This window comes from Morchella importuna, assembly GCF_003444635.1.
Source record: "Morchella importuna strain M04M26 chromosome Unknown Morimp01GS015, whole genome shotgun sequence".
In the NCBI taxonomy this organism is placed as follows: Eukaryota; Fungi; Ascomycota; class Pezizomycetes; order Pezizales; family Morchellaceae; genus Morchella; species Morchella importuna.
Window position 1 is genome coordinate 717,345 of NW_025763412.1, and position 25,644 is coordinate 742,988.

The following is a 25,644-nucleotide window of genomic DNA, read 5'->3' on the forward strand; positions in this document are numbered from 1 at the left end:
TTGAGGACCGGGTTGAAAAGTGGCATTTTTGGTGTAAAATGGGCACCTTCCCATGGTTTATGACCCAAGCTTAAATCTACCCCTAGGCCTCGTAGTAGCATGTCTCTGGCTATAGTCCACTGGCCTCTCGCCACTATCGACAACACACATAGGCACAGCTCTATACAATCTAGGGGGGGCTTCAAAGGGGAACCTACATCATCAAAAGAAAAGGCAGGGCAGTACAGTAACGACTCCAGAAAGAACTGAATTCTTGAGCACAAAATGCCACCTACCTTTACTTCCCACGATCCGCTGCGCAGAGGTCAGCCACCCCGGCGTCCCTAGCGTCGCCGTAACTACATGTACTCGTTTTTGAATCAAAGGCCTCCCCTCCCCGAAAAGTGGCATAAAGTGGCATAGAGAAGAAGAGAAACAAAAAATACGCAAGAATCATCACCCAACCCACACTTCCGCATTCCTACATTCGGTTCTGTTCGTAGAAATATGTCCGCTCGAGCTTACATTGAATATACTTCTCAGAACAGAAGGGAAGCACGAAGCAGAAGTAAGCTGGGGGAGGAGCGGACTTTGTTCTGCTGAAGATGTAGCGATGGGAACATAAAATGGGTATAGATGGAGGAAGGTGGGTGAATGCGGTGAGGGGAAGGAAGAAGAGAGAGAGGTAGGGCAGACCTGGAAAGAGAACTTAAGGTAATATATGCCAAGGATAGACGGCGGCAGGTAGAGCGGGCTGGCTAGGGCTAGCTAGGACTACGTGTATGTGTCTGGACGTGGTCTACTTTCAGGTCTTTCTACTGCAATACATCAGCCAAGCTCTGAAGCCAGGCATTTGATAGCATACCATCTGATATATGTATCCACGTACAAGACGTACATGTAGCCCTGCCCACGTACATGCACGCGCTTCTACACTACGCAAGCAGTCCGGGGAGAAAAGATCTGCCCATACTGCCATATCGGCCAAGTCACAGGCAAGGTGTCTTATAACCAGGGCCTCTATATAATGTGTCTCCACCAACACACCGACTCAGACACTCGAGCTCTCCTGTAGAGTGTTGATTAGCGGCCCTCGACACCCAGCATTCGAGGCGAGTGATATTCAATGACACAGAGGCAGCCAAGGATTACGTGAGAGCGACCTCCGACTTGGCAACGTGTTGTTGCGACGAGCGAGCCGAGCTCCCGCGCAAGCGCAAGGGTTCAGTTAGGGTCCACTGGACGCTGGAGAAGTAACTAACGGAGAAGGAAGGAGAAGGAAGGAGGGAAGGGAAGGGAAGGAAGAACCAGCAATCAGCGCAGGCAACAGGTAGGGAGAGAGAGTGTGTGTGTAAGAAGAAAAAGAAAAAGAGAAAGCCTGGGAAGAGAAGCACAGACGGGCGAGGCTGATTTCCTACATACCTTGTCTGCTCTGCATTATTTTTACCTCACATACCTCACATACCTCACATACGTAGTGTTCTGCTCTATAGATATATATTATCCGGCACCCATCGATACATATCTCGTCCCCCTTCAAGTTCAAGGTCCCTATTATATTACCTACTTGCCCTTTCTTCTCTGCACTGCACTGCTTGCTTGCTTACCTGGTAGCTTTGTTGCCCTCTCTCCCGAAACCATCCAAACCAAGCCCCCCCCACACACCCGCCACTACATCCACCACAACTTAACCCACCACTACTTCTATTAGGGAGATATCCCTTTCCTACTCACTTTAGATGGCCAGCTCTTCCATGCGCCATGATAACCAACGCTCAAATGCGCCGCCCGGGTTTCCCACGCCCTCAAAGAGCTCTGTTGCGCCACCCACAGTGGATATGGACACCGTTGAGTTAAGGGATATGATGGCGAGCTCGCCGCCGCCCGAGCTGGAGCTCAAGGACGACATCATCAAGTTGAGCATGATGGGCGACGAGGTCGCCGTCAAGGCCCTTCTCGACAGAGGAGAGATCACTGCACGCTGGACCGACGCTGACGGGATCGGGCCACTACATGTGATTAACACCCCTTCCCCCCCCTCTCCCTCCCCCCCCTCCCTCCCTATATCAATTATCTCCCCCTCGCACCGCTGACAGATGTAGTGGGCTGCAATCAACAATCGCTACGCCGTGTGCAAGCTGCTCATAGAGCGCGGCGCCGACGTCAACGCAAAGGGCGGCGACTCGGTCTCAACTCCTGCCATGTGGGCCGCGCAACGCGGCCACTACTACACTGTCAACCTGCTCCTCCGGAACGGGGCCGACCCCCTACTCGCCGATAGCAGTGGCTACAATATCCTGCACCTGGCCACATTTGACGGGAACCTCTTGCTGCTGGTGCTGCTGCTGCACCAGGGCATCCCCGTGGACTCGCGCGACCCGCTGATGCACACAAGCCTAATGTGGGCGGCGTATAAGGGGTATGCGTCGAGCGTAGATCTGTTCCTGCGCTGGGGCGCGGACATACATGCGGTTGACGACAACGGCTTCACCGCGCTGCATTGGGCGATTGTGCGCGGCAACTTCGGGTGCATCCAGAAGCTCATCGAGTACGGCTCGGACCGCTTCGTCAAGAACAATGACGGCAAGACGCCGGCGCTTGTCGCCGAGGAGCTCAAGACGCAGCGCGTCTGGTGGGATGCGCTGGAGGAGTGCGGGTACGACCGCGATGGCAATCCGCTCCACCCCACCGGCACGATCCTGGGCGTGCGCGTGCAGGACAAGACGGCCGTGCTGCACAAGTTCTTCTTTTGCTGGCCGACAGTCGTGGTCTGGGCGGTCACGATGTGTCTGGTGCAGCTGCCGTGGTTTCTGGGGATTCCGGCGGCAGGCGCGGTGGGGGCTGGGTTGCACTGGGTTGCGGATAGGGCGCTGGATTATGGGGATGGCGAGAAGGCGATGTATAAAACACCCTACTTGGCAGGTATCTTTGGAGCGACGGCGTTCTGGATTGCAGAGAGATGGATTTTCCACATATTACCTAGTAATAACCCCTCCTTTGTGTATTACTTGTCCGAATATAAAAAAGAAAAAAAAGAAAAAGACATGGCTCCTACAAAAAGAAAGAAAAAAATGATGTGGGGGAGCATAAGTTGACTTTCTCTTCTCTCTTTGCGCTATAAAAGATACGTTTGGCACCGTCCCATTCAGCAATATATTCTTTGGCATTTTCTTCGGCTTCTGCGTCTACTTCTACATAGTTTGCATGCTCTATGACCCTGGATACATCCCGAAGCTCTCCAGCGTCACGGAGCAAAAGGCCGTGATCGAGGAGCTCCTGACCCTCTGGAAATACGACTCTGAGAACTTTTGCGTCCAATGCATGGTACGCATGCCCCTGCGCGCAAAGCACTGCAAACGCTGCGCCAGATGTGTCGCCAAACACGACCAGTCAGTCCCCCTCCTCCCCCTCCTCTCCCCGTCCCAAACCCCCCACTAACCACCCCACCACAGCCACTGCCCCTGGGTCTTCAACTGCATCGGCGTCAAAAACCACCGCCAGTTCTTCCTCTTCGTCCTCTGCCTCGAACTCGGCATCTTCATCCTCGTCAACCTCGTCATCACGCACTTCACGCTCCTCCCGCCAACCACCGGCTACCCCGTCTGCGCCCTCCTCGCGGAACCCTTCTGCTCACCCATCCTGCAGGACCCATTCACAGTCTACATCTCCCTCTGGGGCTGCCTGCAGACAACATGGGTCACAATGCTGCTCGTCGTCCAGCTCGTCCAGATCGCGCGCGCACAGACAACATACGAGAGCATGCACGGCAGCCGCCACCACGCCCACGCCCACGCAAGCTTCAACGAACACAAAGTCGCCGCCACCATCGCGTCCACCATCGCCGCCGGCTCATCGTCCATGGACGGCGCCCAGCTCACCCCGGACACCGCGGGCCCGACCCTGCCACCGCCCACGGCCACGCCCACCACGGCCACGGCCACGGGCGCGGCGGCGCACACAGCCATGACACGTGCTGGACAAAGGTGAAGAAGGCGCTCGGCGTGGGCGCGTTCGTGAACATCACGTCTGACCGCGGCGGCGCCGCCCGCGCGCGCGGAAACCCGTTCTCGAGAGGGGTGATTACGAATTGTAGGGACTTTTGGTGCGACCCGGCGCCGCTGCTGAGGCCGAGTCGGGAGGGGGGCGGCGAGGCGCTGCTGGGTGGGGGGGTGGTGGATTATTTTAATATGTATGAGACGCCGCCGAGGATGAGGATGCGTGGTGGGGCCGGGGCCGGGGGTGGGGCCGGGGGAGGTATCAGAGGCTGGCGGAGGAGGAGGAGGAGGTATAGTGCTTTGTTTAGATTGGATTGGGTGGAGTTGGGTTCGCGGGTATATCCAGTCGGGTGGAGAGGGGGGTAGAGGGCCCGCTTGTGGAGGAAGCTTTTGGTGCGCGTAGGTAGATGGTAAATAAAGAATCGTAATTTGTTGCGTTGTGTTGCTTTAGTTTGGTTTGCGGTTGTGGGTATGGTCATGGCTTGTCACTCGGTCGGGTTTGTAGTGCTAGTTTAGTATAGTGTAGTGTAGTGATGTAGTGTAGTGTAGGGGCGCGAATACCAAGATGAAAAGAAAGGTTTGTATGTAACTCAACTCTTAGTACATGCATTTAGATTAGTATGTACGGAATATCCATCTGTATTGGTGGTGTTGATGGTGATTGGTGTTAATGGTTGGCACTGATGGAGTACTGATAGTACTGGTCGGTACTGATGATGGGTACTGATGTTGGTATGGTACCAATGCCCATCATTGGTACCTGTGTTTAGTACTCCTGATGTGAACTGCTACCTGAGAATATAATAGGGGGTTCGTATCCGCAGCGACTAATGACTAAGATATATAGCAATAATCACTCGGCTCGTGCTACAGTCTCAATATAGCCAATTCAGATCACTTCAATTACTACTAGCTACATAGCTACGTGTAGCTACGCACACCACCGACCCCACGCCCCGGATCCGAACAACCCTCGAATCCAGGCCTAATTAATACATTTCCTATCACCCCCACCACTACTCCCCCCCCCCCTTTCCCTCCTCCCCTATTCCACCCCCCACCACTACTTCCCCCCTTTCCCCCCGCTCCCCCCATCACCCGGCCACTCCCCCCCCGCCGCCCCATCATACACCTTCCCACCCCTCCTCCACGCCCCCTCCATCTCCGCATCCCTCACACCCCCACCCCGAATGATACCCACGGCCTTGTCAACCTGCACAGAGACAAGACACGCATACCCGAAGCCGTGGGCGAACATGAACACGCCCTCGTCGCACTGCGCCACGATGCACCCGGACGCCCACTCGCGCCAGAAGCCGCTGAGACCGGCGTTGTGGAGGCCGAAGCGGCGGTGGAGGTGTTTGCGGAGCGCAGTGGGGGTGGTGTGGTAGGGGGTGAGGTGGTGGGTGCTGTGGAGGGGGTGAAGGCGGTGGTGGTGGTGGTGGTGGTGCGGGTGCGTGGCATGAGGGTTTGAGGGGGTTGATGGTTCTTGATGGTTCTTGATGGTATTTTTTGATGGTTATGATGAGGACGAGTGATATGAAATGAGGCAGATGAGATCGAGATGAAGTGAGGTGAGGTGAGATGAAGTTTACAGATCAAAGCCCCAGTTCAAGACGGGACAGACACGAACCAGCACTACATATACTAGCTCGGGCCACGGTATATACATGTAACCAGCATGCACACACACATACTCTGGGGCAGCAGGGGGCTGTCTCGGGCTTGCATACTACATGTATGTACATTTTGTGTGTGTATGTATGTGGATGTATGTATGTGCACGTGGTCGCCAGCCTGTGGTGTGGAGGGGAATGCACGCGCCGAGTGATGGGCTGTGACTAAATATGATGCGGGTGATAGCCTGTGAACCAGCGATCATTGACCCCCCCCATACCTGCGCTGTAACGTCCCCCCGCCCTTACTCACACCGCAGATAAACACCCTCTCCCCCTCCCTCCCTCCCTCCCTCCCTCCTCCCCGCCCGCCAGCCGGTTCTGCTCCACTCAGTCTACAGCCCCACCAAGCCCTTCACTATAAACAACACCATCAGTATCCCCTCCTACCAAAAAACACAAAAAAGGCCAACTTACACGCCCCCACAACAACCGGCACAGCCGTCAACCCCACCACCGCCACCCCAAACACCACCATCGCCACCCCGCCCAACGCCGCCCCCCTCACATCCCCGCCCCCCACCAACGCCGCCGTCGCAATCGCCCCCCCATTCACCCCCATCGCCACCCCCCTCGTCACATAGTCCCCCTCTTCACGCCGACAACCCGTAACACCCCGCCGCCCACGAGCACGCCCACAATCCCACTCATGATGCACAGCACAGCCACCAAGTTCGCGTCGCCGCCCAGGTTCCCCACGGCCGGCAGCGCCAGCGCGAGCGTGAGGCTGCGCGCGCCGAAGGCCAGCGAGCGGGTGGGCGCGAGGCCAAGAAGATGGCAGAGCGTGGGGTAGGCGAAGAGGGTTGCGGCGGCGAGGGTGGTGCTGGGGAGGAGGATGCTGGGGAGGTGGGTGTGTAGGGTTGCGCGCTGGGCGTACATGGGGAGGGCGAGGGAGACGATGGACGCGTCGAGGAGGGAGGCGAAGATGTCGCCTGCGCCTGGCAGCGGGTGGGGGTGGTTGCGGAAGAGGGTGAGGTAGCGCGTGGAGGTGGAGTAGGTTTTGAGCGTTGCTGCGAGCGGCTGGTGCGCGGTGAGGGAGAGGAGGGTTAGCAGGAGGAGCGTGAGCAGGGAGGTGGTCAGCACGGGGTGTAGGATGCGCCGGGCCTTGGCGGGGAGGGAGAGGGAGAGCGTGTAGGTGAGCACGTTGAGCGCGAGGTGTAGTGGCATGGCGTAGGAGGTGGTGTAGAACACCACTACCCCCACCAGCAGGAGGAGCGAGTACACGGCGGTGTCGAGATGGGTGGTTAGGAATGCGGCCCACCGCTGTGCCCGGGCTAGCGGCGCACCCTCTTGCCGCAGGATGGACAGCAGCGCGGGCGTCTGTGCTGCGAAGGCGCATTGGGGGCCGGGGCCGCGGAGGTGGGTTGGCTCTGCGGCGGGCTGCGGCGGGGGAAGGGTTGGGAGTGAGGCTTGGGGTGTGGTGGTGGTGCTGGTGTTTGTGGACTGCGCTGGGGGAGCGGGGGTGTTGGTGAGGGGGATCGAGTCGGAGGTGCTTTCGGAGGAGGTGTGCTCGGGCTTGGAGGTGTGGAAGAGCGCTTGGAGCGCTTGCACCATGTAGGCGGTGATGACGAGCATTACGACGAAGCCGATTACTGCGTGCGTGTGGTGGTCAGTATTGGGTATTTAAAGATAGTATGTGGGGGGCTGACTGAAGATTGCGATTATCTTGCCGATCTCGACGCCGCCGATGCGCGGGCTGAGAGGGAGGAGGATGAAGCTGGGGGTGAAGAAGACGTTGATGTAGCGTAGGGCGAAGCCGGTCTATATATAGTGTAGATATTGAAGAGTAAGTAAAACGCGGTTAATAATGAAGGCATGAGGGCATTAAGGCTTTAGTCGGAGGACTAAAGCCCCCAGCACAAAATAACAAAAATTGCAAAACGATTGTCACTACGCCAACAAATCAAGTTTTAGGCTCAGTCTTCCCAAACCCAATCTACCAGCAGCCACAATCATTTCCCCCCAAAGAAAACACCAGTCAGTACTCACCGGCACATCCACAACCCCCACCACCCGCCTCGTCCTCCGCTCCCCCAGCACCGCGCGACACCCCACCAGCCCCGCAAACAACAACACCATGCCCGCCACGCTCGCGGGGAACGACACGCCCGTCAGCCGGATGACCGAGTCGACGCCCCAGCACGCGAGCAGCATCAGCAGGATCCCCGCGGGCGTGTACACCCACGACACTAGCAGTCGCCGCCGCGACGTGCGCAGCGTCTATAAATGTTAGCGTGTGGCCCAGTTGGGAATGACTCAGGAACGGATGGAGCATACCAGTGAGAGCGCTAGGAAGGCGTCTGATAGTGCGGCTATAGCTAGGGATGGCCGGCGGGCGGTCAGGTACGGCGACGACATGTTTGTGTGGCCCTGGGAAAATACAAACTACATGTATAGCTGTAAATGAAATAGAGTCAATTGCCGGAGAAACCCCATCTTTTGTCATTGACCAACCTCGGCTGAGCTCGGAGAGATAATGCGGTGTCTGCTTGTGGTTAGTACCAGGGACTAGATGTAGGTAAGCTTTTTAGCGTGCGTGAGCTTAGCTTAACGACGACATTTGTTGATATTAGATAAACCCCCCCCCCTTGAGCCTCTCTTCGATTATACACAACTGAAGCTCTCCCCACGAATTGCCCACAATCCAGCTTAATTCCCACAACGACAAACAACACAAAATGGACCCCCCCCCCCAAGCCCAATCGCACCTCCTCCACGAGCTCAAGTCCCACCACATCCCACTCACCAGCGACGACGTCTCCTGGGCATTCAGCAACCCCAAGACCGCCGCCCCAGTGATTGACTGGGTAGAGCGGTACCTAAGCCACGACACCCTCCTCTCTCTCGAGGAAGCCGAGATGTAATCCCCCCTCCCCCCCCCCCCCCTTCCTCCCCACCCCCAACAGCATCCTGCTCACCTTCCCCCCCCCCCCCCCACAGCTACAACCACCTGAAAAAGACCGGCGCCCTCACAAAGCTGCAAAAGCAGCATCCAGGCCTCCACACCGTGCGTCCGCGGTCCGAGGACGAGCTACGAGCCGAGACAGAGCGGCTATCGCAGTCGACGGAGCTGCTGCGGCGGCAGACGGCGCAGCTGCGCAGGCAGGGGGCGGCGGTGGGGGGATGAAGACGAAGCTGCGGGAGGAGGCGGGGAGGGGGAGGAGCATGGAGGAGCGGCGGAGGAGGAGGTGGAAGGCGGAGATGGAGGGGGAGCAGAATGCTGTGAGTTTGGCTTGCCCTCTCCCCTGGGTTTTTCTTATGTGTGTGTATGGGGAGAGAGGATGAGTGGATGGATGGCTGACAGGGAAGCGGGGAGGGAGGGGGGTAGATTGATGATTTGCTGGGGATACTGCGGGAGGAGGTTGCAGACTTTCGGCGGGACGGGAGGGCGTCGGCGGTGGATGTGGAGCGGGTGGAGAGGATGCTGCAGAGTGATGACAGGGTGCTTGGGCGGCTGGGCCGGCTGGCGGACGGGGTTATCGTCAGTGGGGACGATGAAGCTGGGGGAAACGAGGTTGTCGAGAGGGTCACGGTGCTGGTCAAGAAGTATGTATGGATCTTTGCTTTTTTGCTTGCTTTGCTACTCCCTTGATCCTGAATCCAAGCTCTAATCTTATCGCCCGTTACCCCACTAGGCTATCAACGCTGTCTGCCGCCGCACTAAAGGCCCGGCTGGACCGCATGTTCCTCGAAATCGTCAACCCGAAAAACAACACCACCACCAATCCAGCGGATGCAGACGCCATTGCGGAGCTCAAGCAGGACCTGGGAAGTCTATACTCCGAGATACCCTCGGTGGCGCAGATGGCCGCGGAGCAGGAATACCTACGGCCAGTTATCAAGGAAGTCGAGAACGGGAAGAAGAAGGCGAGTGAAGGGCTACAAGTTGGCGGCGCATATGTAAGTATAAGTATCCCTCTTTCTCAAGCGCGGTATCAAAACCCAAGCAAAAACACTCACGCCGCATGTCAATCCCCCCGCAGATTTGCGACGTGCTAGCGCACCTGCAGAAACGCAACGCCTCCGCCGCCCAAAAGCTGCAGCGCGACCTCGCGAAAGCACGCGCGATAGCGCAGATAATCGCCACCATCGAACAAGAGTCCCACTCACCGCTCACCAAGCACTCCGCAGCCCCACCCCCACCAGCAGCAAACGACGACACCCCTCCCCCTTCTTCCTCCGCCCGCCCCGCAACACCAGTCAAGAACCCACACCCACACCCCTTCAAAAACATGCCCATCTTCACCCCACCCACCCGCAGCCACCGCCGCCGCAGCGGAAGCCTCGGCGGAAACGCCGCCACAGCCGTCACCGCCGACGACGAGCTCCCGGAGCTGAGAATGCTCACGCTCCTAGGCGTCCCCGTGCCCTCCGCCCCGGCGCAGACTGCCAGCGCGTTATTCGCCTCGCCTGTCAAAGGCGGCAGCCCCGCAACATCCTCCCAAGAGCCGCCGGCGGCAGCATCGAAATACACATACCTACCCACCCACATACGTCAGCAATCCACCAAGCTGCAGACGCAGGAGTCGGCAGACGTCTCTGCCTCGTCCGAGATCCGCAGCGCCGTCGACGAGTTCTGGAATGTCTCCAGGACCGCGCAGCAGGCGTTGGTGTGGGCGAATGTGTTTCCACCTGTGGGGAGGCGGCGCGGGGTGATGGGGTTTGTGGCGGAGGAGCTGGTGGAGGGGCTGGAGGGGGTGGAGAGGCGGGTTGGTGGTGTTGCGGGCAGGATGGGGGGGCTTGGGAGGGGGCTGGAGGAGTTGCAGAGGAGCGGGGGGGACTTGGTGGGTGGGGGGGGGAGAAGAGGGGGTTTGTGGAGAGGTGGGGGGGGCATTGATGTGGGGGGCTGTGGGATTTGGGGGGGGGCGTAATGGTGTACACAGTCTGGTAGAATTATTGCGAAAGAGTGGGCTTCTTGGTCCGTGCTTACTGCAAAAATTCCTTTAAGGGCCAATCCAATAGGACTATCGGGTCACGGGGAACCAACCCACTTTCGTAATAATTTCTACCGGCCGTTGTAATAATTCCTCCCTCTCTCGGGGGATGTTTGGATATTTGCTTTTTTAGTTTGCTAGAGAGTGCTTTATCACTTACATGCTATCAGACACCATGAGAGTCGCCTTAAGATGAATGGAACCTACATTTCTACCCAGATGGCGGGGGTTTGTGGTAGAGTCCCTTCGAGTTTGATATGGATGTGTACAAGTATGCACGTATACGAAGGTTATCGTGAGTAATGGCTCTGGGCATAAGATTTGGGCTGGCATAATTACATGTATCAAAATGGGAATCATGCAAAGTACATACATACATGTTTACACCTCAACTCTTCAGGAAACTTAGTATGTAGCAGAAAGTAGAGGTGATCATGAAACATGTGCTTCGTATTGCAATGACCATGATGCGTGCAATCCCTGAATGAAGGTAGATTTTATATCTAACGGAAAGAGGTCTAAAATAACACAGTTTTTCGGTGGATGTGCTCTACAATAACACATGACTCAAGATGTCACAGTTCGCTATAATCCGAAATGAATATTTGATATGGAGGGTTAGGGGTTCTGCTTCATCTTGGCACATGAGTGCCAAACTCAAATATCACCTCACGCACAGCATCCACTATGGGGCGAGTGGTCTAGTGGGTACATGTAGTGGCCAGACTCCTCGTCGACAGGTAAGACATCGCGTGTTTGGGCAAGGTCTTGAGCTCAAACCAAGGGTGGGGATAGCATCGAACACTTAGCAATAAGTCGTGTATGTACTTCTTTTGTTCTTTTTTTTTTTTTTTTTACGGAAAAGGCCTGAGATGACACAGTCTTCGGTATACGTGCTCCGAAATAACACATGATGCAAAAAGACACAGTTCGCTGTCACTACAAGTAAAAAAAGAGAGCAAAGCGTTCTACAAAACTACAAAAGGTACTGCAGCGACTTATTCAGACATTTGCGACTGCTACCCCCACCCCTGGTTTGAACCCAGGACCTTATGTGTGATTGGTTGTATCCTGGGTACTCTCGGTGTCTCGCCTGACGAGCAGTCTATCCACTAGACCACCCGCCCATAGTGGATGCTGTGCCCGAAGTGATACTTGATGGCAGTGTGCCAGGATGGAGGTCGAACTTAGACCCTGACCCTTCGATATTATTATTGTTTAGCCAATACGTATACTGATTGATGTATTCGTTTTGGATTATACCGAACTGTGTCATCTTGCACTCATGTGTTATTGTAGAGCACGTCTACCGGCCGGAAACTGTGTCATTTTAGACCTTTCCCGTTTTTTTATTGTTTTTTTCTAGTGAGATAAATTAGGAGGCTGTTTCGGCTTTTGATCCCCCTCGAGAAGGAAGAGGTGAAGTCGAGTAGAACTTCTAGTACGCAAAGCGGATATACATGATAGAGTTAAAATTGGCTCGGCCGTATAGTATGTACTTATTAGTAGATTGATACGCATGCGCAGATTCCTACATAGTACATACTCCCTGGATCTCAACACAGCTCCCGGTAGAATCGTGGAAAACAGGGACAACGATCACGCCGAGAACAGGGCAATTCTCCAACGTCACATTTCCGCAATAATTCTACCGGGGGCTGTACAAGTACTTTAAGTTCGCGCTTTGTTGCACAACCTGTCTGAGTTTATGTCATGAAATATCACTCGGAATTCTCACTACTAATCAAAGCTAGTCCTATTTAAGGTGGGTGTCTACGATATCCTATAAACCGTCGATACAGACCTGATACATCCTTCTCTAGGGTAATACACAATTAGAGACAACAGATCCTATTATAATTTCTGATCCTCCACCGATCTTAAGATCTCACTGCGGCTTTTGTCTTGCAGAACCAGGGGGTGTCAGCATCGAGTGCGGTTTATATAACATGGGATATTCGTGGATTACTTATAGGAAAACTTCCGTGTGTTACCACCCGAGATTATATATCAGTTTCTTCTAAATTGACTCCCTATACCGGCGCCGAATGAAGGCCAGAGTTTGCAGCGTTATTTTTCATCATATTTTTTTTTTTTTTTTTTGTAGTGCAGTATACGTAGATGTCAATGTTATTTCCTGGTGCAGCATGATATCATATCGCTTCCTGTATCGATCTCTTTCCCTAAAGTCGAAATCGGGTATCCAGCTGAATTAGATGACAGCGGTCGAAATGAAAACTCTTGGTGTCAGAAGTTACAGGCGTTGACGGTCGATCACTCGAAGAATTCTGAACCGGGGTTTTAATTATTGCAAGAAATAGCCAAGCTGCGGGACTTCTAGATTTCTTTTTATTTCTATTGGCCCAAGCTTCCACTGATCTTCGGCAGGCCGCGGTATTCGTCAAGTGACCGTGAACATTAGTTCCACCCTCATCCCAACAAAACCGGCCGCGGATATGCCCACCTATCTACCCACCTACAAGTATCGAAATGGGACAGACATATCTGCGCTTATCTAGATCTTAGCTACGGCCGGCGAGAAGGCCAAGGGACCAATGAATTGCAGTGCAAAGCTTAAGCGTACGCATCAAGAAGAAATGCGCATCGATCCAGAGCTGTATATATAACCTCCGGGTCATATAATATATCTGCATGCATGATAACGTCAACGGACATCGACATATATATATATGCGCTCTCGATATAGGGCACAAGGATTCTGGCCGATATACCCCGTGCGCGGTGCCCCTCCCTCATCGCGCACTCAACTAATGTACTCCCCCGCTTCTCCACATATGCAGGGTGCTGAAACCGCGGCACGAGGCGGGGCACTGAAAGAAATAGCAAACGGGGCACTACCAATTGATATGGAGATCCTATGCATCGGGAGGGGACAGGTGGGAGTGGCGTATATAGCATATTGAACTAGCTATGCGAGTCTAATAATGACGCCTAATTGCTTTTTAGTAACTTTATCGCCATTTCATGTGCGCTTGTGTCGAGAGATATACTCGGGGTAATAGTTAATAGAGTTATTGTCATTTCGAATCCTGTTTACATGAGTAGCCTCGTACCCAGCCCGTTGCTTGCAGCAAGCTGCCCAACGCAGGAAGCAGACGGGTTGGGGGCAAGCCTATGTTTACAGTAATGGCGTTGCAACAAGACTTCATGCGGAGGGATACGGGACTGAAGCGATCAGGCGAGTGGACAATGATAGTTGGGAATTAAAGTTATATTATGACGAACTTTGGATATATTCATCGATGAAGAGTTTTCTTCTCCCAGTATTTGGGTAATGATTGAATTTTTTGCTTCTTACTGCGGCTATTTTCTATTAATTTCAGAACTTTTGTTTCAGGCCACTGTAAACAAACATGGGTACGATCAACCATAGCCTGTACGAAGTGTTAGCTACATACTGTGACTTCTAGAGCAGCAAGAAACAAATTTGTTTCCCACTCCACTACACTTTGCCCGCTCTAGTTGCACTTAAGTTTGGGATGGGATGCTAATCAATTTGCGCCTACTTAACCGCCCTCGCACATGAAGATCCTTGCCTTCTTATTGAAAATTTTCCTGGCTGTCCATGCACTTCAACTCAGCTCATCGCAGACTCCATGGTTCGATGACGATCATCAGTTTGGTTTTGATTTTTTGATTTTTTTTTGGTTTTTCCTATTCTTCTAGGGTCACGCTACCATCTTTGCATCATAGCCGATCACTCGCCATGGCGATCCGGATGTGCACTTTGTTTCGTTTTTGTTTGTTCCACGGGCTACTCTACTTGTAGTATGCACGTCTAGGCCAACATTGAAGGCTTAATCTTAACACAATCGTTTCGCCTCGCTAGCGGTACTTGGTTTTAGTTCTCGGCAAAAAGCCTAAAATGTGGCTTGCGGTTGAATTTGCAAGGTCACACGAGTATGCACTTTGAGGATTAGCTAAAACAGGACTGCTCGAGCAATCTAAACATCACATATAGCTTTTGAAACTATAACACGCACTACGTAGGTAGAGTTAAGAGCAACATTATTGACAGCCGTTTAGTTCTCGTGATGTCTGTCAACGTCAACGTCAACATCCAACCTTCGTTTTCTCCCTCCGTGTTTAGGGCAAACAACCCTTATATCTCTTTACGAACTGAGGTATTCCTATCTCTTGGAAATGCACTTTATTAGTCTTCGACCTTTCAGGAGATATTCTTTATTGCAACTATAGCAGTCTCCACACCAGCCAAAGACGTTGTGCTGTTAACACCAACGGTATTCTGATAATCCTATTCTTTACCGACTATTAATCTCCTGGTGATAGACTTGCCAGATTTAGATGAGGAAACATTTGAAAGCTTATTTCCAATATCACAAGCAAAAGTCTCATCCCAAATACCTAAGGTCTGTCTTACCATATGCTCGCAACAACCCTATGCACGATCGACTTCGCCGAGCTTCAATATGCCCAATAAGGAACCATCTGAGATTCTGGCTACACAGCTTCGAGACATCGGTACCTACATTTCGAGATGGCCTGCTGGAGCCATCATGCAGACCCAGTCCGTTTTGGAAGCTGTCTACATCTTTAGAGTACGGGTATGATCGAGATCCCTTATAAAGGGGTGGTCCGTATGAAGGTTTTCTTCGGCTGTGTTTGGAACCACGTGAACACGTGCGTCTCCTAGGCCTCCCCACACAAAGTCCGAGCCTTTAAGTTTCAAGTGAGTCAGATATAGCTCTACGGCTTTCATCGGGAAGTTCACAAGACCGAGGATAAACCAACCAACTCGAGCTTCTCGGAGGGATGGACAGCTGTTAACGAGGCCCGAGAAACATTGGAAGGGAGATCTTCACCTGTCCGTCCGGATTGCAATATTCGTTGCCCCATGTCTTCTGACCTGTGGATATGCTTCCTAAGAGGGAACAATTTCAACTATTGAGTTTTGACGTTCCTTAACTCTCCCAGCCTCTTCTAGAGGGCTAAGAGTATTGAACGTCCTCCAACTAACCCAAACGACGTCTCCGGGCGCCGCCGGGATGCAGCTAGAGCCAAGACTTGGGCTTTAACATTCCAGATTTTTTTCATATCCCCAAATAAATCGAAATACTATGACAATACTGCACCTATATTGCAGTCATATCCCTGGTTATACCGATCACGGGTTTTCGGTATATTCTCCATGTATTACTCCTTACCCGGTTTCTAGATGGGGGTTGGGAGTAAGAGGAAGAAAGTTCCAGCTTCCATGTACATTTTGACTTGCCCAGGAGGTGCATATACACGATCCCTGTCCCCACACAACATAACCCGAAAGCCGCCGCCGGGCGAAGATTTATGCGCGGGGACAGAGATGCGATGAGCACAAGCGATGAGGAGAGATGGGTAAATGCCTAAGATGGAACATGGGGAGATGGGAAGGGGGAGGTTTACCGGCGATGTGTTGCCGTGGGCACAAAAAAATCTGGGGTTTCCGGTTGAATTCGAAAGGAACTTTTCCAGCCCTTTCAATTTTGCCTCCTACACCACCATTTGCGGTACGGGGCGAGACGAGAGCGCACTGGCCTTGTAGTGCTCTTTGTTTAGTTCAACGGTTCGTATCGTGGCCGTTGTTTAAACTTGTCAATCGAATTGCGCGAAACATCTGTGTGGAGCTGAACAAGCCAAAACTAAGAAGCTAGAAACAAGACCCTGCGGAAACTTCGGTACTAACTCGGTACTAAAGTAGCCCTCGAGACTAGTCAGCAAAATAGGGCAAAAGGAAAAGCACCAATGGTAAGTCCGACCACCTCGGGGGTTCGGGAAATAAATCTCACGATCATTGTCGTCAGCCAGCGCGGGAAACGCAGGGTCCTTCTGTTTACAGGCGGCTGAAACAGGATATGATATGCCGCCTAGACTACCCTGAAGTGACTATTCCTACATCTAGAGTAGGTAGTGACCCAGTCTACACAACCCCCGACATCCCTCGTGATGGTATTTCAGATCCAGAACAGTTACAGCACGGCGAATGAAAAAAAGTCAACCATCTATTCATGGGATATACCGCAGCACAAGACGAGAAAAAAAATCTTTAGAAGAAACGGCTAAACCTACCTACTATGCCATAGGGTCCTGACGTTTTCTAGTTTCCATTGCACCGCACTGAGGCCTCCCTAGTACCAGAGTAGAGCATGTACGTGTGGCGGGGTGCTTCATGTACAATTCGTACGTTACATACACATGATGTCTGCGCATGCGATGGATGAGGTTCAGTAAGGGGAAGCGAGAAGCAGATCGGAAATGCGGAGGAAAAGGCGTCAGCCACGACTCAAAAGCAAAGGAAAATATAATTCGAAAGGGTAAGGGAAAAATAAAAAAGATGGGGAAAATCTCAAGAGTTGCATCTGATGCCATACCTCTGAGCACGGTCCTAGAGTTGAAGGGAAAAAAGGAAGCAAAGAAAGAAGATAATTAGCTAATGGGTATAGCAGAATAATTCAAACCAAACCGTAGAAGCACGGGAAAAAAGAACGAAGGGAACCCATGTGCAGCCTGGTACAAGATACTGGACGGGATGGGTGACTTGCAATTGACGAGTGAGAGACTTCAAAAGCAAAAATTGCCTACTCGAGATTCAAACATCCCCATAAAGAGACCCGTAGAGAAAAGCAAAGATTAGCCTCCGGACTTGAGGCTATTCGGGATTTTTTTTATTTAACATCTTCTGACCATTTCCAAAGAGGTGCCTTTGAAGCGCCGCATCTCTACTTTATTGTTGCAGTTGCAGTTGCAGTGCAGAGTGCAGTCGCATCTCATTTCCTGGGCTTTGATTTCCTCATCCCCCCACACACACGCCCCGCTTAGGGTGGATTTCCAAGGGGTGTGTCTACTATCGTGTGTTTTCTTCTCTTTGCTCTTTATGGTGGTTGTTTTACTCCCGCCGCCTGGAGTCCAGGACCTCCCGCGTGACCTCGGCAGAAAATTTTGGACCCCCGGACTGGATGGACCTTGATCCGAGTATTAGCTCACGATACCGGGAGTCCGGGAACGAAGGAAATTTTCATATTGACAGTAGCGGTTGACAAGGGCCGTAGTTGTTAGTAGATACATGTAGTTCCTGAGAGGTTAGTGGTGAGCGCAATCCCGCCCCTTGCAATTGCAGTTGCGTTCAATTGGGGGAACATCACCTGCGTAGGACAGCTGCCTACCAGAGTAGAAAGGAAAAAAAAAAAAAAAATAGGTACATGATACATTTCCGGCGAGTCATCTAACCATCCCAGGGGTGGTAATTGGATTTTTCAACAATTTATGAATTATGATCACTCAGCTGCCATTGCAGCAGCATCGTCAGTCCGTACGACAAGTCAGCTTGGGGAAAGATTCACATACTGAAGGCGGCGGATAGGTAGAAAGTCGTGCATGGGGATGGGCCATGTGGAGAGTAACCGAGAACTGATGTCAAGGCAAAGCGAGATGAGAAATGCGATTGTAAAATGTACGAAGCAAGCCATATTTTTCGAATTGTCCTCTCAAGAGCCGTGTCCCAAACAAAAGCAAGCGTTGAAATGACGATCAAGGGTCTATCCAAGGGACAACAACGAAGCGGACAATCATTATCATCGTGAGAAAAGAAAAAAAAAGGATGGGAAAGTAGAAACATTTGTTTTCTCAACTGTCACGAGGCTCAATTGTACCTACGATGGTTGTCAACTTATGACGTCCTCGTACGTCCGCTTTGTGGGGATGAGGGGGAAGAGGTGAGAAAGAGGCGGGTGGAATCAATCACAAACCCTGGTAATAGTGATTGGTCCGTTTTCGAGGGTTCGTTTCTCTCATGCAGGGACTCTCCTTCCAGAAAAACCAGTTACTGTTAGCTAGCTAGTAGTAGCGGCAGTTTATGGGGGCGAGAGGGCAACGCCGGTCCATGCCCGCAACCCTCCGGCTGCGCTAACTCGTTAATCAGCATTGAACATTACCAGGTGGGGCAGCACCCCGCAATTCTTTCAAGATCATTTACTGGACATGAGAGATGAAAGAGATGACGGTGGGCTGGTTCGATATCGACGACGGTATACGCCCCTTCCCTTTCCTACTTCAGACAGAGTTAACTCAAAACGCATGTGGTAATGTGCAATCTATTGGCGAGGAGGGTCTGGAATAACGCCCCGGTGTAGGGATAGCCAAAACCGTTAATCTTGTGGCTCAAGAAGAGACTACCCCCTCCAGACCCTGGCTTAGGAGATTATGGACGGCATCTCGGATTCTTCTCCGTGTCTACACGTTGTTTAAAATTTGGAATCGAGACCAGGGAAAGACGAGCTGCATGTACTGCACTACATATGTCGTTTCCACGACAGAAGATAGAACGCTCGATAGCTCGATAGCCCCATAGAGGGTACATTGGGTGAAGTGGCCAAAGAGACTAGAGAGATAGAGAGGAGAGACAACAAGCTCAAGATAGACAAACAGATAACAAACAAACGAATAGAAACACGACTGACCGACAGAAGGGCAGCAACAGAAGAGCATTGACATAGATACAGATCTGGCTGAGATCGGCCCTCCAACCTGGACCTCCTTACATCCCCCCTCCCCTCCGTACCTTCAATTTACTATCATTCATTCCATCCTAATTACACGTCTATCTGTGGATGTACGAGATGTAAGTGGAACAAATGAAGCAACAGCGGGTGGGTACGTCCGCGGCGGCAGCAAGAGCAGTATGTACAGCAGCCCCTTGAGTTAGAGCCCTGTTAGTTAGCTGTTCGGAGGCCGCAAGGAGTCCGCAACCGGTCCCTTTTTCGGGCTTGAGCAGTTGAACGGACCCTCACTCGCTGCTGCGCTGTCAGTTTGGGGTGAGATGCGGTGCTGATAACTGCTACTGTTGGCTGGCGTATTTGTCTCTCACATCTGTTGTCTCTTTCGGCCGTGCGGTCTCATGTGTATTTCTCCGCTGTGGTTCCGAATTCACCCCCCCCCCCCCCCTTCCGTGTTTTCCTAGCTTAAGCTCCATTGAAGGATTGCATCGTTTCGTTCCTATTAAGATTCAAGAATTTTACGACGTGTCTCTTTTTTTTTTTTGGAGGGTAGAGGGCACGAAAAGGAAAACAGGGCTATTCTTCATTGTCAATCAATCGGGATCGAAAAAATCGCGAAATCGACCGAACGAGAAATATACCCAGCGACAACAGGCAATAGGAAAGAACACAGAAGAGACACAGAGAGAGTGAAGGGAATTAATCGTAGGGCTTCGAAAATTAAAGAGAGCGAAAGGGTAAAGGAAAGAAAGAAAGAAAGAAAGAAAGAAAGAAAAAAAATACCTTTACAGCATTGGTATCGTATCATGTAGTGGTAGTTACACTAAGGGTCCAGGTAGCATGAGCCAGGTAGGGCAGCAGGCAGGTCAAGTCTCAGGTCAAAAGAAAGATAAATTTGAGCGGAATTAATATCGATCAAGCTTCGCTCACAATCTAAAACCGAACGGCACTTCTCTTTTGTGGCAGAGCGAAATGGATAGGTCAGCTGGAGATGCCTAACTAAAGTAGAGTGTCTACTCAATCAATACTTGACTACCTCTGTACGGAAACACTTACTATACCATACCTGCTGTCTGCCTACATGCCATCCATACCCACTTACCTACCTCCCCTACCCACACACCCCGCCGCTCAACCGACTAGTTAGTGCAGTGCCCTGGATTCCTCGCTCGAGGACATATTTCAAGCATCATCTGCATAAGAGAACTATATAACACAGCAAACGCCTCATTTGAATTTGGACTTCCGCATAGCATATATTCTACATACAACCTGCCTACAGCCTACTAAATTTGCTGTTACCACCACCTACTACTCTACAGACGTACTACATACAGATCACTGTTTGTCTATACATACTTACCTGCTGCACCACATCAAACCTTACCCACCTTACCTGACTTGACCTTATACACATTATTATACATTAATACGCAAGCCCCAGAGAAAGCTCTCTCTATCTGCCAGTCTATTATATTATCCCAACAGTATCTGTCTATTTAAGTCTTTTCGATCATTGCAACATAAAACATAGACAGCTCTTCGTTGAAAAGCAATCAAGAAATCCAACGACCAAGAAAACGATACCTCATTCATACCTCATTTACACCTGTCACCGCAGAAGCGCGCATCCGTCTCCGGGGCAATAATCAACCGTCATATTAAATAGTAACTAAAGCAGGCAGCTCGTTGTGTCGTTTTTGTTGCTAGTGGTGTTGTCGTAGCCTGTACGCCCCTAATTATCAGTCCAGCCAACTTCGGCCATTCTATCCTTCGGGTAACCCAGTATTCACCGTGGCGGCCACCGACACTCTTCTTTCGCAGCATGCCTGCCATGCGGAAGCCCTTCTTTCAAAACTACGTACTTCGACCTACGGAGGAAGGAAATTCTCTCCAACAAGCTTCAACACTGCCATCGCAATGAGTTCTCCATTTGCTTCCCCACCACCACCCTACACGCCTGAACATCCTCATGTCATCCTCGACCATGAGAAGATCCCCCAGGTAGGGGCACCACCCCCACCACACCCTGCAATCGACCCAGAAGGTGCTGCTGCTGCTTCAACAACAAGCGCAGTTAGGGGATCATCACCAAAACCGCTAGGAATGCGTGCAGACGATAGAGATATCTTTCACTTGCCAGCGACAACTGCTCTGACACTACTCTCAAGGAGCATTGAGATGCTCGTCTCTATGACTGGAGATGTGCCCCCTACTCCACCCCCAAGCGACCCTGCTACACCTGAGATGGAGGAGGAGCTTCACCCTACTGCCGTCTCAACAGGATTCAGCTTTGGCAAGACCATGGCCCAGGATTTGGATGGTGTTCATGTCAAACACAAGCACGATTTCAGGGATGAAGATAGTGATGATGACTTCTTGAGCAATGGAGGGGAGATCAAGATCATCGGTGCTGGAGCGAAGGGTATTCATCAGAATGCTTCAATTACACGAAAGTTCTGGAGCAAAGCTGCACCCGAGATCCCAATTGAGGACTACCTCTTCCGGTTTGTACCTCTATCCTGTGTGGTTTTATCACCTGATTGAACTTTTCGGATCAAAGAAAATTTACATTCTATCCATCTGATTGCTTCAATGCTATTGGTTTACTTGAAAGCTAACGTGATATTCCAGGATACATCGGTTCTGCCCATTATCAACAGCCGTATATCTCGCCGCCTCAGTGTATCTCCATCGCCTTGCAGTAACAGAACGCGTCATTCCCTTAACCCGCCTTAATGTTCATCGATTACTTCTTGCCGCCTTACGAGTAGCGAGCAAGGGATTGGAGGATCTTAGCTACCCACATAAAAGATTCGCAAAAGTCGGAGGGTTGAGCGAGTACGAGCTGAGTAGGCTCGAAGTCAGTAAGTGTCACCTGCTACCCCCCAAACCGGCCGCCTTGGTAGGCAATGTCTCGGATTTTAGTTTCTAATTCATTTCCCACAAATAGGCTTTTGTTTTTTGATGAACTTCGATTTGAAGGTCGACAAGGCTGCAATGGAGAAACAGGTGGCGAGCTTGAGGGAGACAGTAAACCGACAAGTCACTATGGGCACTTCAGCATTGGTGTTACCGCCTAGCCCCAAAGAAAAGGAGGTGACAGCGAAACCGGCCATGCTGGATGTATAGCCCGCCACCATTTTCTCTCTCCTATCTTCATTGCATTGTAGTTGTACGCTGGGCCTATTTCTTTCATATTTTCTTTCTTTTGTCTGGGGTTGGGATGTTATTACGGGGCAAAGTCATGGTCTGGAGCTATTTTTTTTCTTCCTTTTATTTACTTTTTTTCCTGAGGCATGCGATCTTGTTTTTTTCCATTTCGATACATATACCCGGCGAACTCCCTACGTGGTTTGCGCTGATTCGCATTTTTGGGAGGGGAAAAGAAAATGTATTTCCGTTGCTTCATCTTTTTTAACTATGATACCTTTCTACTGTTTTGGGGATCTCGGTTGATGAGATGTGGTGGCGGGCCGATGGTCATTATCTGAATTCTTTGTCTCAAACCTTTTTTTTCCTGCGACTTCTGGTTTTTCCTTCTTCTCTTCCAAATGGGCGATGGGTTTTCTTTTTTTCAATTGGGCTTGTCAACTGCTTTTTTCTTTTTTTCTTCTTGACAACACGTGCTGGCAACAACTCGAGCTTGTGTTGAACCGCTTATTAATTTTTTTGTTACGGGGACGACATTATTTGCTTAATTAGGAGGGGAAGTTGATGGGAAAAGAAAGAAAAGGGAAGGATTAAAAGGGAAAAAAAGGAACTACTTCCTCATCTCTTTTTTGCTTACTTTCTTTCTTTTCTTTCTTTCGCTTAATTCTTTCTGCCACTCTCTTTAGAGGATAACATGTCTGGTGGGGAAAATGGGAAAAAATGGAAAATGGGAATTTAAGGGAAACAAAACTACTTTTTTCAATTTCGAAGATCAATTGCATTTAGAAACTCAACTCCGGCCTAATTGTTTCATGCTGCTCATGTTTCACGACCATGTGTGATGATTATATTTCTGATAACCCGCAATACCCCAAGAGGCGCGCGCTCGGCCCGTTATTTTAATTTCCTCAAATACCTCCGGCTGGATCCCGTCGATCATGACGATGTCATGATGACCTTTCTGGAAAGGCGCGGGAACGCCAGTGACGATAGGGAGGGGGTTGGTTGTCGGGTAGAGGGGGAGAGCGAGGGGAGAACAGAGTAAGAAAAAGAAATTCGAGATCAGAAGCAAAAAAGCACCAACTTTACTTTTCCTCGTGAAAGTGAATGGAGGGGGGTGGACTCTTCATCCGGTGTAACGGGTGTGAATTGCGACTCACAGGCTTTTTGACTCAAGAGTTAATGTCATTTACGTAGTACCTGTCGGTTGATGAATCTTAGGGGTGAGTGACTAGGCCTAAAGGTAAATAATCATATCATGCTATTCCTAGGCACTGTAGGGCAGCGGGGGGGCCGGCCGGGTGCGGGGTTGACGAGTTCGGAGACGAGAAGTATTGTGACGAGGTTATTTGACAATTATGATGATGACGCTAAAAGCCCCCAGGGAGTGAATACTACTCTAAATAGAGTGATCAGAATGTTCTTTTTTTTTTTTTAACAGGCGCTGTTCTATATCCAGAATGTCGTTAATTGCTGTATCACCACAACATCAACCACCACCTTATTTCTCTCACGCCAGCCAGCCAGGGGTATTGTTTTTTTTGGGGGGAATATATTTACCTCAGCGTGTGTAGTAGAGAAGGGGTTACATAACATAAGCCGCAGATCGAAATCTCCATATCCGAGTTGTTACTTGCTCGCCAAAGCATCCACATGAATCCTGTTTTCTCGAAGAGGGATCCTCGCTCGCTCCCCGATTAGGATAGTTGGAGGTTGAGTTAGTAACTGATCTGCTTTTCCTTCGTTTGGTAGCTTTAGATAAGATGAAAACTACTCCCAAAAAGTAATAATTCAACATTTCAACGAACCCGTTACAACGGCGCTAGACCAAAGGGAAATATATACCGCACCTCTAGAGTGCCTTAGAAGTACTTATTCCTAGGTTTTACTTTTACGACTCTGAGCTGCTTTTCCCCAGCGCCGATACGGTTCGGATTCCCGGTGGTGGGATTCGCAATTCAACGGCATATTTCGGACAGGACTGGCCCTGGCCCATGGCGATGAAGGAAGAAGAAGGAACCTTAGAGGAGAGTAATTGGTTGCCCTGGTTGTCCGAGCGGTTTCCCAGCCCCAAGACAGTCCAGTCAGTCTTTGATAATACTGGGTCAGCCCAGCCCAGCCCATGCAGTATGTACCGGCCGGAGCTGCGATGAGATGAGCTCAGGGTTAAGAGAGGGGACATCAGATGTTTTTGGGTTTACTGTTTATTTTGTCCCTTTTCTTATTTCCCCATTGGGACTTTTTATTATTTTTATTTTTTTCCCTGTGAATTTTGCCTGTGAGGGTGTGGTGGGAGGACGTACATGTGGTTGTTGGGGGTACAAGTGGTTAAGGTGGTGGTGGGTGGTGTGGCAGGAGAGGGGAAGCTACATGTCGAGAGGGGCTGCTCGTTGGCTGGCATGGAAGAGGGGATAGTAAGGTAAGGGAAGCATTCAACTCACTCAGGAGGGGTGAATCTCTTTTTTTTTGCCAAAGTACGATGACGGACACAGAGTATATTTCTGGGTAGATCTGTGCGATCGTTGGTGATGTACAGGGGGCCCGAGGAAGTGCAATTGGCTTTTCTCAGTTGAGTGGTGGGACTAGGAGTGAGGCTCTGAGGTTTTTCTTCTGAGCTTCATGGTGTATTCTTGCAATCTACGGTGAGGTGAGACATGTAGTACTGTACGTGCTGCCCCTCTGTTGACAATTGACATGTATGTAGAGAGGAACAGCAGACAAGCATGTAGGATGTAGGTATGTGGTGCATGGAACATAGGTAGGATGTAGGTATTCGTTTTCTAATCATCATCGCCAAATGACGAGCTATTGGCCTAGCATTCGCTCTACATACCTGCTCTCCCTTCCCCGGATTGAAAACGGCAAAATTTAAAAGACGCTGGCGGGTAAATTGATATCGGGGGAGCTAGGCAGAGTCGAGTATGGCACCTGGAGATTGCGATTGGGCAGGAGAGATGAGTGGTGCGGCAAAAGACAGATCCAGAGAGCACTGAGGTAGACGCGCTGTGAACGAAGGGGTAGCAGATCTGAAATAGAGTGCTTTAAAGTGTTGGTAGGGTTACTTATCTATTCTATGTACGGTATATGTAGGTGTGCGTACCTACAATATACTCATGTACTGATTGCCCGAGGATCTGCCATAGGGCACAGACATCTCTCTTTATTCGTTTGGCTGAAAAGAGGGCGATTCCCCTTTTTAATAAACGTGTGGCTATCATGAGGTTGTATTGGGTTGATTGGGGATGTTATGGTTACTCACGTTCTGACAGGACAGACGTTGAGAGATAATGGCGACTCTCACATGTGATTGGCACGTGGATCGCTCCAATTACTGGTAGCCAAGTTCACTCGCCTGTCTCTCTTGTGGAGCCTCAAGCACGCACGGACCAGGTGGGAGGGG

General features: G+C 51.0%; 5 protein-coding genes across 5 annotated transcripts; 4 read left to right on the top strand and 1 right to left on the bottom strand.

Moving 5' to 3' along the window:
- Positions 1 to 1,733: 1,733 nt before the first annotated feature.
- On the top strand, positions 1,734 to 3,966 carry LAJ45_05629 (uncharacterized protein; the record flags this gene model as incomplete). Its single annotated transcript, XM_046115199.1, has 4 exons — positions 1,734 to 1,994; positions 2,082 to 2,961; positions 3,104 to 3,368; positions 3,432 to 3,966. The coding sequence occupies 4 exons, from the start codon at positions 1,734 to 1,736 to the stop codon at positions 3,964 to 3,966; spliced, it is 1,941 nt and encodes a 646-aa protein (XP_045971721.1).
- A 2,260-nt stretch (positions 3,967 to 6,226) lies between these two features.
- On the bottom strand, positions 6,227 to 8,008 carry LAJ45_05630 (uncharacterized protein; the record flags this gene model as incomplete). Its single annotated transcript, XM_046115200.1, has 4 exons — positions 6,227 to 7,242; positions 7,300 to 7,411; positions 7,640 to 7,870; positions 7,928 to 8,008. The coding sequence occupies 4 exons, from the start codon at positions 8,006 to 8,008 to the stop codon at positions 6,227 to 6,229; spliced, it is 1,440 nt and encodes a 479-aa protein (XP_045971722.1).
- A 320-nt stretch (positions 8,009 to 8,328) lies between these two features.
- LAJ45_05631 (uncharacterized protein) lies at positions 8,329 to 10,521 on the top strand (the record flags this gene model as incomplete). Its single annotated transcript, XM_046115201.1, has 6 exons — positions 8,329 to 8,510; positions 8,591 to 8,661; positions 8,712 to 8,872; positions 8,979 to 9,196; positions 9,286 to 9,550; positions 9,634 to 10,521. 6 exons carry the CDS (start codon positions 8,329 to 8,331, stop codon positions 10,519 to 10,521), a joined length of 1,785 nt encoding a protein of 594 aa, XP_045971723.1.
- A 5,449-nt stretch (positions 10,522 to 15,970) lies between these two features.
- Positions 15,971 to 16,742, top strand: LAJ45_05632 (uncharacterized protein; the record flags this gene model as incomplete). Its single annotated transcript, XM_046115202.1, has 3 exons — positions 15,971 to 16,109; positions 16,301 to 16,347; positions 16,408 to 16,446. The coding sequence occupies 3 exons, from the start codon at positions 15,971 to 15,973 to the stop codon at positions 16,444 to 16,446; spliced, it is 225 nt and encodes a 74-aa protein (XP_045971724.1).
- Positions 16,743 to 21,011: 4,269 nt separating this feature from the next.
- LAJ45_05633 (uncharacterized protein) lies at positions 21,012 to 22,223 on the top strand (the record flags this gene model as incomplete). The annotated part of the gene is made up of 3 exons (XM_046115203.1): positions 21,012 to 21,598; positions 21,726 to 21,958; positions 22,045 to 22,223. The coding sequence occupies 3 exons, from the start codon at positions 21,012 to 21,014 to the stop codon at positions 22,221 to 22,223; spliced, it is 999 nt and encodes a 332-aa protein (XP_045971725.1).
- Between the last annotated feature and the right edge of the window lie 3,421 nt (positions 22,224 to 25,644).